Genomic DNA, 11611 nt, shown 5'->3' on the forward strand with positions numbered 1-11611 from the left:
TTTTTTTTTTTTTTTTTTTTTATAAAAATAACAATTTTAATGTTTTTTTTTTAAATAACTATGCGGTAAATTAATTGTAATCTCAATTTTTAGTATAAGTAGGTTACTAAACGTGACGATCGAGTCAATGAAGAACTAAGATTACATCCGAAAAATAAATAATTTAATAATTTAATATTTTCATATTTAAAGAAAATGGGATAATTCTTTTAATGAAAAGAAATAATATTTTAATTTTTTTGGGGACATTATCTTATTTCAACAGTAAAATTAGTACTGTTGATGTACGTAGATGAATAGTAAAATTATAATTTAAATTATTTTAGTTTGGAAGAATCTTGAAATTCAAAATAAATAAATTATAAATTATCAGTTTTCTCCAAATAATTCTTGAAAAGGCCTAATTTATCATTTGGTCCTTTATAAATAGATTTTTTAATTTTTTTTTTTGTTAATAATATTTTAAATTTTATTTCATTTTTATGTTACTATAAAACATTCAAAAATTAGTTTTTTTAGTTTATTTTAATAAAAAATCATAATCATGAAATTTTTTATATTATAATTATAATAAGATTAAATTACATAAATTTTAAATTTTATGCTTTGAAAATTAGATTTATTAGATATAAATTTATATTTATATTTAATAGAACATTTATCTCTTTTTTAAAATAAATAAATAAAGGAAATTAAATATATATTATTATTATTATTTTTTGTTGAAAAAATTATATATATATATATATATAAAATAATAGAATTAAGAAGGACAATAATGAAATTATTAATAATTAGAAAAGAAAAGAGAGGAAACATGGAAGAGACAACCCACGTGTCAACTTGACCCACGGTTCTTGACCTGTAGGCGTCCGTGTCTCTGCAACTACCATCACTCCTTTTCGCTCCTTACGCCTAAATATAATATTATTTTAATCATTTTTTCAAAATCACCATTTTCTTAATATTCTTTCATGTTCTTCGTCGTCTCATAGGACTTGACCTACTTATATCACGGTCATGCTTGTTCAAAGCGTGTTGCCTATAGTCGCATATTGGATATCCCGATCATACTTGTCCATGACCGCATGGCTGTTTCAAACCCTTTTTACATGCATTCATCTTAGACAAACGTTTTCTCTTTCTTGTTGTGTTAATATGGAGGTGTGTAACCGGTCACCAACATCATGTTTACCCCCGCTTGGGCTAAAATGCCTTAAAATGTACTATTTGCGGATATGACTAGTTGTCACTCCTTTCTACCCGAGTTATATATTATCAAACCTATTGTTGTTGCTTAATCACTTTCAACGTATTTACTCACTCACGTTTTCTAAGACATTTCTCAAGCGTGACTTGAGACTCGAGTATACGTTGACGTTGTTTGCAAAGTCCGAATTTCTCACAGCTGACTAGTTCGCTGGGTTAGAACAAATGCCGCACAATCTTTTTTCACTACAGCAAAAGTGCGATTGTGACACTAGAATTTCTATGTTTGAGTCATTAGATAGAAACAAACTTATTTGTATAAATTACTATTAGTATCACTCTCCGTCCGACCAACAATAACAATCTATGCAACGTGATATAACGATGCAGTGGAGGGCACAGGTTTATTTTTCACCTCTAAGCGACGTGAGGTTCGTGTTCACATATCGCTCTTAGTTGGATGTGGTATCGGTTCATTCATATACCTCTCATTGATTCCACAGGCGTACATACCTTATGTTTAGGAGTTTTTCACTTCTAAGCGATGTGCGGACCGTGTTCACATCTCGAACGCAATAACCAGCCAAGACATGAAAAACCGAGTAGAGTACGTACGGACGGACCGACAGGTATGAATCCTTAGACTAAATTAGAATAGTTGTAGTGAAGCATGTGACATCCTAGTCAGTGTGGAGTGTGAATGAGGAACAAAGCCTGAGGTGAGTATCATCGGTATGTATAAATAATATGAACTGGGCAAACAGGTTGGGGTTGTTTAATTAATGTATCCTATAAACATAAGAGATTTTGGGGGTTATTTGTTTGTTTGATGCCATTTTGAGACATGAGATTGGTGTAATATTAAGACAACTACTGACACAACAAAAATTGAGACCATATTTTATACGGTTTTTGGTTGTTTGTTGGTGACAGTTGTGTTACAAGATAAATTAGCTTTTTCAGAATTTCATGTCACTTTTCCTTTTTAACTTTCATCACACTGAATCTTTGTTGCTGTCCATTGGCATCCACTTATGTTGTCCTCTACGTCTGTACGAATGTAAGACCTATATCAATTATATATATATATATATAGATATGCGCGTGCATATATGTATGTGTACGTGTATCCATACTCTTGTAAAAAAATGTTCCGTTTTCCTCTCCGACTGATGTGGGATTTACAATTCACCCCTGCAATAGCGGGCCCAACTTCCTCGCTGGCATATCGTCTAATGTCTAGCTTTGATACAATTTGTAACAGCTCAAACTCAATGTTAGTAGATATTGTCCACTTTTGCCCCTTACGTATCGCTCTGTCAGCTTCACAGTTTTTAAAACGCGTATGATAGAGAGAGGTTTTCATACCCTTATAAAGAATGTTTCGTTCCCCTCTCCAATCGATCTAGGATCTCACAATCCACGCTCGCAACAGTGGGCCCAACTTCCTCACTGGCATATTGCCTAATGTCTAGCTCTGATACAATTTGTAACAGCTCAAACTTACTGTTAGTGGATATTGTCCGCTTTGGCCCCTTACGTATCGCCGTCAGCCTCACAGTTTTAAAACGTGTCCACTAGGAAAAGGTTTCCACACTCTTATAAGGAATGTTACATTTTTCAACATTTTAAAAAAGGTTGAAAGTATCGAGACAGTGTTGAAACACTTTTCAAAGGTGATATTTTTGAAACAAGTTTGAACGCTCAATATAAATAATTAATGATATAATTTGAAAAATACTCATTATCAATCACTTCAAAAACCCGTCGATGTCCACAGAACTTTTATCTTCAAATATCACATTCTCAGCTTAGCACATCAAACGTAACGTTTATGCCTACACGATAAAGCAACGATAGAGGATATGATATATAATATGGTTGGATATGGGTGGCCTACATGTTCTCCATGTCCCTAATAGAGCCATAATGACAGAGATGCAAGAGGGAAAATGGGGGCTCTTCCATTGAACCCATTTAAACTTTAGGTTTATTTGTATTCAACAAACTTGTGAATATGAAGCAACCATGGTGGTGGGGTGGGTCAATCCAATGTCCTATAACATGACAAGCTTTTCAAATCATCCATGGATCTTCTCTTTTACCTCGTTTGTCACGTTTCATCTGTCTACAAGAACGATCCTCACTCTAATTTCGATTTTTTACTGTTTATTTACTATCTCTAAGCAATAATGGTTCGTTGTAATTTTAGGAGAGTTGAAAATAAGCGTAGATTCATAGGTTTTAGAATCAGTAGTCAACCTTTCAAATCACTGTTGAATCAATGGACAGGCAAGAGACAACCTCGGAAACTGAAACGTCTTTATAACCAAAGGAAAAGAAAGCAAGAGTCATTCGCGCAATAGTGGTAGCCTGTAACAAACCCATTTGATAAGCTTTTCAAATCATTTACCTGTTTTTCCCATCGACATATCTCCTGTTCCACCTCTCTTGTCACGTTTCATCTGCCTACAAGAACGATCCTTACTGTGACGCCCCTAATTTTCTTAGACTAATTAGTGACTTTACAAATGGTATCAGAGCCAGAAATTGAGCGATGTGCTAGCGAGGAGACTGAGCTCTGAAAGGGATGGACACGAGGCGGTATGCTAGCAAGGACATTGGGCCTCAAAGGGGGTGGATTGGGGGGTCCCACATCGATTTGGATAAGGTAACGAGTGTCAGCAAGGACACTGAACCTCGAATAGGGTGGATTGTGAGATCCCACATTAATTGGGGAAGATAACGAAACATTCTTTATAAGGTGTGGAAACCTTTCATAGCAGACGCGTTTTAAAAACCTTGAGGGGAAGCCCGAAAGAAAAAACCCAAAGAGGACAATATCTGGGAGAGTTAAAAGATAAACATAGATTCAGAGATTTGAGAATCGATCCACCTTTCAAACCATTGTTGAATCAATGGACAGGCAAGAGACAACCTGGAAAACTGAAACGCCTTTGTAACCAATAGAAAAGAAAGCAAAAGTCATTTGCGCAACAGTGACAGTCCAGACCATGAAAACAGGGTTTCACTAGTAGATGAAGCGATGGAGTACCAGTACTCTCCAGATGGCAAGATTTCAGTAACCGAGAAAGAGACAACCTGCCCGGAACAATAATTGTAACAATTGGTATAGCTCGAGAGAGGGGGACTCTTATAGGAAGCATAAAACTAGTGTAACCCTAATTTTGTTTGGTTGCAAGTTCATAGAGGAATGTATGGAATGTATGTGAATGGAAAGTAAAGGAGGGTAATTGGGTAGGGCACCCAATGTTGTGGCCGTATTAGACATAGATGTCAAATGGGGTTTGGCGGTATAAGGTATTATGCCCTTTGGTGGGGTACCCCCTAAACATCCACTTTCATCTCCCTTTTCCATAATTATTAAATCACATCACATTAATTTCTCTCTATATTTTATTATTATTGTTATTATTATTATATGGACCTTATAATAGATTCTCGGGCTTTCAATTTAAACCGGTCTTGAGTAAAGGATGGTTGAGAAGCAGGTGATAGAAAGAACACGTGTTGGTACATGATGATAATCTTCACTCTTCGAAGAAATTGAAGACAAGTAGTACAACAACCCATGTCTACTGCTAGCAGATACTGTTCGTTTTGGCCTGTTACGTATCGTTGTCAATCTCGTGGTTTTAAAACGTGTATGTTAGGAAGAGGTTTCTACACCCTTATAAGGAATATTTCGTTCCCTTCTCCAATTGGTGTGGGATCTTACAATCCACCCCCTTAGAGACTCAATGTCCTCGCTGGTACACCGCCGTCTGACTCTAATACCATTTGTAACAACCCAAGTCTACCGCTAACAAATATTGTTCGTTTTGGCTCGTTACGTATCGTTGTCAACCTCACGATTTTAAAACGTAAAGAATGTTTCGTTCTCCTCTCCAACCTGATATGGGATCTCAGAAGTAGCCACGTAGTCATGTCGCAAGGCATACATTATAATTTTTACCATCCATTTATAAAACGGAGTCGAATATGTTTGGACGGTGGATTATATTAATAAATATATCCTCAATAATACAAACTAAAATGTTGAAACCATAGTGTATAGTTGATGGTGACATATGGTTGAAGTATATAGTTTGAGAGAGAATGATATTATAATACATAGTTTTCAATTTGATTTGTTAATTGAAAGTGCCCCACAATTACTTAAGTGACCTTCCTAGATGATGGTGTGTGGGGCTACCCATTAGGACTACAACCCTATGTGTAGGACTTTTCTTTTCAAAGACCATCACCATCCCTTTCCTCTTTTTGGTCCCATACTCCCTTGTCGGGGTCATTCCAAGAGTGTGAGAACTGTTCGGAAATCAACCCGGGTCCTTTTAGCATGTGGTCACCCAACATAGAACTGCTCGAAATAAAACATTCTTAATTTTAGAGCTTTTATGGTTGAGGAGGAACGTGCACCTTGTTTGTATAGACAATTTTTTGGAGGTGATCACTCTGGTTCATATGTGATCTCAGTTCATTCATGTACCTTCGTTTCCTCGAATGTCACTTAAATAGTTTTTAATATTTTAAAAATAATTTTAAATCTTATTTAGAAATTAATATTTTGAAAGAAAATTATAATCTTTTAGATTATGTTAAAATTCTTTTTCTTTTAACAAAAAAATAAAGAGAATTACGCGTAGAAAAAGGAATTAAAAATTACAAAAATAAAAAAAAATATTTATTTATTTATTATTTAATTAAAAAAATAGCATTCTTTATAAGATTGGTCTATAAATAGGGATTGGCCGTCTTTCTCACGGCATAATTCCATTCATCATCTCTTCCGGATTTCTCTCTCCCTCTCTCTCTCTCTCTCTCTCTCTCTCTCTCTCTCTACTGGTTCTGTTTACAGTTCCGCCATGGGCTTTCCTGCAAGCTACACTGAGCTTCTTCTTCCAAAGCTCTTCATCCACGTACTCTCCGTCCTCGGCTTCCTCAGGAAGCTTATCTCCCTTCTCTTCCGCCTCCTAGGGCTTCAAGATTTTCTCGAACCGGACATTCCCTGGCCCAATCAGTCCGATTCCTTTACTACGGGACCGTTGACGGACCTTGATCCTCTCTCCGCGGCAGTTCTCCGTGAGATTCTCCCCGTCGTGAAGTTTTCGGAGCTTTTGGATCCGCCGGAGAGTTGCGCCGTGTGCCTCTACGAGTTTGAGTCTGACGACGAGATCCGCCGCCTCGCTAACTGTCGCCATATCTTCCACCGAGGATGCCTCGATCGGTGGATCGGTTATGGACAGAGGACCTGTCCGTTGTGCCGGACGGTGTTCATTCCAGGCGATTTGCGGAGCGGTGTTTGTAATTTTGACGATAGGCTTTGGGAGGATTCGGAAATCTTTGAAGCACTCCACAGCGATTCTTCTTCTTCTTCGACTCTTCTCTCTGCTGGTTTGTAGCTTTTGGAGATTAGATTTTGTTTTGTTGATTTTGCTGCTTTCTTCTCATGAATCGATATCTGAAAACAGAATAAAGAAGTGAGAAAAAGAGGGGAAAGAGATGGAGATGGAGATGGAGATGGATTGAGTTTGATGGAGGGGATATGTTTGTTGTTCTTCTGTACATACAAAAAAAAAAAAAAAAAAAAAAAAAAAAAAAAAAAAANTCAATTACAGGTCTCAGAATTAGATCATCATCATCTTCTTCTTCTTCTAATCCTCTAATTCCTCTCTCTGTTTTTAACAATTCCACGAATGGATTAGAAATTGAAATCGATACAGTATGAGATTTGCTGCGGTAGAATGAATTTGTAGTTTGAGTTCAAATTCTTTCTCAGTCTTGAACTGATACAAAAGTTTCCATGCCTTCAATCATAACTTCCACTGTTCTTTTCTCATATACTAATTCCAATGATCAAACTCAGTTCACTCAAATTCTGTTTACTTCTCAAGAAATTGTGAAATTGAGGTATGGGGATGAGGTTATTGAAGAACATTGTTGTTATTAGATTGGTTTGGTTTGGAATATTTTGTGGCATTTTACTTTGCATCTAGATTTGAGAATTTTGTTGGCCAGGTTTGTATTCTTTTCATCTCTACCCATTTCCAAGCTCCACTAGATATTCCTTATGCTCCTACCGTACCCCACATTGGTAGTTTCCACTACTCGATCATTGAATTTGGGTCCAATTTTTGGCTCTTTTATCAAATGATATAATTAAAGTAATTATAATCCTATGAACAAATTTATAATCTAACTCGTTAATTCAAGATAAGATATTAAAATTGTCAAAAGCAAACAAAATAATAAGAATTNTTATAATACATAGTTTTCAATTTGATTTGTTAATTGAAAGTGCCCCACAATTACTTAAGTGACCTTCCTAGATGATGGTGTGTGGGGCTACCCATTAGGACTACAACCCTATGTGTAGGACTTTTCTTTTCAAAGACCATCACCATCCCTTTCCTCTTTTTGGTCCCATACTCCCTTGTCGGGGTCATTCCAAGAGTGTGAGAACTGTTCGGAAATCAACCCGGGTCCTTTTAGCATGTGGTCACCCAACATAGAACTGCTCGAAATAAAACATTCTTAATTTTAGAGCTTTTATGGTTGAGGAGGAACGTGCACCTTGTTTGTATAGACAATTTTTTGGAGGTGATCACTCTGGTTCATATGTGATCTCAGTTCATTCATGTACCTTCGTTTCCTCGAATGTCACTTAAATAGTTTTTAATATTTTAAAAATAATTTTAAATCTTATTTAGAAATTAATATTTTGAAAGAAAATTATAATCTTTTAGATTATGTTAAAATTCTTTTTCTTTTAACAAAAAAATAAAGAGAATTACGCGTAGAAAAAGGAATTAAAAATTACAAAAATAAAAAAAAATATTTATTTATTTATTATTTAATTAAAAAAATAGCATTCTTTATAAGATTGGTCTATAAATAGGGATTGGCCGTCTTTCTCACGGCATAATTCCATTCATCATCTCTTCCGGATTTCTCTCTCCCTCTCTCTCTCTCTCTCTCTCTCTCTCTCTTCTTCTTCTAAAGAACATTGTTGTTATTAGATTGGTTTGGTTTGGAATATTTTGTGGCATTTTACTTTGCATCTAGATTTGAGAATTTTGTTGGCCAGGTTTGTATTCTTTTCATCTCTACCCATTTCCAAGCTCCACTAGATATTCCTTATGCTCCTACCGTACCCCACATTGGTAGTTTCCACTACTCGATCATTGAATTTGGGTCCAATTTTTGGCTCTTTTATCAAATGATATAATTAAAGTAATTATAATCCTATGAACAAATTTATAATCTAACTCGTTAATTCAAGATAAGATATTAAAATTGTCAAAAGCAAACAAAATAATAAGAATTCAAGATCGGTCAACAATCTCAAGTCTAAACTAGAATCACAATAATTTCTCATATTTTGGATTTGAAACAACAAGATTAAAAGATGGAATGGAATTGAAAAAAAAAAAAAAAAAAAGGGGGGGTTAGACATGTGAGTCACATGTGATGCTCTCTGTAAATGAAGAAACAATCTCTGCAAAAACTTGTTAAAAAGCATCATCCCAAAGGACAATCCATGGATAGCTTTTTCATTTTTTTTTTAATTAAAAGAATTTTTAAATTATTTTGTCTCCAAATTTCTACTAAAAGATTATAATTTTTTAATTCTTCGAGTTGTAACATTTTTTAACTATGGTTAAATAATAAACCCAACCCAACTCAACCATAAACTTTCGGTTGGGTTGAGTTCTTCGAGTTATTTATTCAAAATTTTATTTTATGAAATAAAATAAATACGTGTCTATATAATTGTATCTCAATAAATTCGAATCAATTTAACTCAATTCCGTTCGTGGATAATTCATGAATCAACCCAATGCATAAAGTTTTAATTTATTTGAACTCGGTCCAACCCAAATTAGTTCGTAACGTGTTGGGTTGGATTGATCTAGTTTTTCGGATCATTGAATTTTTTTAACCCGTTACGTTAGGTCCAACATGGATAAAACTCCTAAAAAATCACTTAACAAAAAATTACTTTAAACTAAACAAGTTTAGTTAATAATTATAATTATTAATTCTTTTAAACTTTTTTCATAATATTTCTCATTTGGACTTAAATAAACCAATTATATCCCCTTTAAAAAAAAAAGTATAGTGGGCTGCCAGCGTGCCATAATTTGTGGCCCAACTCATATTTCAGGCCCAGGCCCATTTACTTTGTGGCATTGGCCCAAACCCTCTCTTGGCCCATTTCTTTAGTAAGGCTCGCCCCATTTATTTTCTTTTGATTTAATTAATTTTATGAGCTAATAGGTTAGATTTTGAGTGTTAAATATTTACGAAATAAAAAAATGTTTTATTATTTTGGTATTTCTTTATTATATAGTTTATTAAAGATATTTTTTTTGGTAGCTTATAATAATATATATTTTTTTTTTGTTAATTTCTACGTTATCGAACGGTCGAAATTGATCCAATTTTTAAATTAATACAATTATTAAAAAAAAAATTATTGATAAAAGTTTTGAAATTTAAAAAAAAAAAATTAAAAAAATATCAAATTTTAGAAACTACAAAAAGTTTGTTTCTCAAATTTATATGTTTTTTAGATTTTTCTCACATTTTTTCTCTCTTATTTCTCTCTCTTCCATCATAAATTTTTTTTTTTTTAATTACAAACAAAACATTTTGAATTTATTAGAAATTAGAAAAAGCACAATAAAAAATTTAAAATTAAATAGCGGAAGTATAGTTTCATTAGGAACCCTTAACGTCACTCTTGCAACACGCCTTTGTCTTTACCTGATGAATATTGAAAATACTCAGTAAGAAACTCTCTAGTCGAGATTACATATGTATACATACACAGTAATATACTGGGAATCAATTAACTTATTTTTTTCAAGTGGGTTATTCGCTCGGATATGTCCTGTGGATTAGAACCGTCCAACTCGACCTTAAACGATGCATAGAGATCTTGATTATTATTTAGCTGTTTGCTTGTGACTAGTTCTCCGAAACGATGAATAAAGTCAAAATCCTGATCCCCTTCCAAAATAAGAGAATAAAATATGAACTCAAAGTGTACGGTGACCTCGATTACCCGGTGACCTTGCATTAACAACAACAACAAAAAAAAAAAAAAGAACTTTAATTAAAAAAGTTTAAAGATTTATCCAAATGAGCAATAAGTTTGTGAAATTAATAGTTAATTCCGAACATAGACCAAAACTTATAATCAAATTTATTCACGGTACTTCTCCAAAAAAGGTCGAGATCAAATCTAAATCCCACACCAAATTTGTTGAACAGCTTGCATATAACCCTTACGTAAATAAATAGAACCCAACATAATAAGATTTTTTTTTGGAGCTATAGTCCAACTCACATCGACGATGGCGATCGAGTATAAAAAAAACCAACGACGATGGTGATTGAGTATAAGAAAAAAAAAATTAAAGCAGAAGGTTAAGTCGAGAAGGTGAGTCAAGTCGTGATGACGGCTTGACGGGGACTTCGTCTCAGGTTGTGTGCGTGCGAGAGAAGCTGACCTCGACTAGACTTTTATAGTCGAGAGGTCGACAACAAGAGATTTTTTATTTTAATTTTCACGATGTTGCTTGTTAAAATAAGATTTAAATCTCTTAATGAATTAATAATGAAATAGGAAAATGATATATAATTCAAAAATTAAACCAGTTTAAAAAATACTCTCTAATTTTTAAAAATAGTATTAATATTTTCAATTTATTTAAAAAAAAAATTGAAAATTTCTTGTTAGTATATAATTGAAAAACAATTATCGACAACCCAACGATCATCTTCCTCTTCAATTACCTTTCTCTCGTCCGGTCCAATGTATGAAATAATTTTTTATATTTTTTTAAAAAAATAATATTTAGATTTAATGGTCCGTCTGAAAGTTTATGAGTATTTTTAGAACGGATAAGAGCAAAAATATTTTTTAAACCATAAAAGTATTTTTGAACTAAAGATTTTTTTTTTTTTTTTTTTTTTTTTTTTTTTTTTTTNAATGCCTAAAAAATAATTTTAGTGATAAAAAAAATGAGGAAAAATACTCCAATTAATATATACTCCTAAAATTTCCTTCCAACTAAATTAATTTCTATAATTTGATAAAAAAATGAATATTATTTCGATTAAATAATTTAAATTATAAAAAATTTGCATGCAACTAAAACAAAAATGTAAATTGACCGAGCATAACTTAGCAAATAAAACGACCAGTACTTCTTACCATTTTATAAGTCACGATTTTCACATTTGTAATTATCGAACTAAACGACGGGATACCGAAACCGTCGAAAAGTAAAAGCTAAGTTTAGTTCATGAACCCGAGATTAAAATTAAAATTTTATTATTTTTATAAAAGGTACCTTATTATATTTTAATT

The 11611-nt window shown here is 33.3% G+C and overlaps 1 protein-coding gene across 1 annotated transcript; it reads left to right on the forward strand.

Moving 5' to 3' along the window:
- Positions 1–6002: 6002 nt before the first annotated feature.
- LOC111808152 (E3 ubiquitin-protein ligase RHA1B) lies at positions 6003–6807 on the forward strand. Its single transcript, XM_023693968.1, has one exon. The coding sequence runs from the start codon at positions 6096–6098 to the stop codon at positions 6630–6632; it is 537 nt and encodes a 178-aa protein (XP_023549736.1). The 5' UTR covers positions 6003–6095; the 3' UTR covers positions 6633–6807.
- Positions 6808–11611: the final 4804 nt, after the last annotated feature.

This window comes from Cucurbita pepo, chromosome LG13 (genome assembly GCF_002806865.2).
Source record: "Cucurbita pepo subsp. pepo cultivar mu-cu-16 chromosome LG13, ASM280686v2, whole genome shotgun sequence".
Classification (NCBI taxonomy): domain Eukaryota; kingdom Viridiplantae; phylum Streptophyta; class Magnoliopsida; order Cucurbitales; family Cucurbitaceae; genus Cucurbita; species Cucurbita pepo.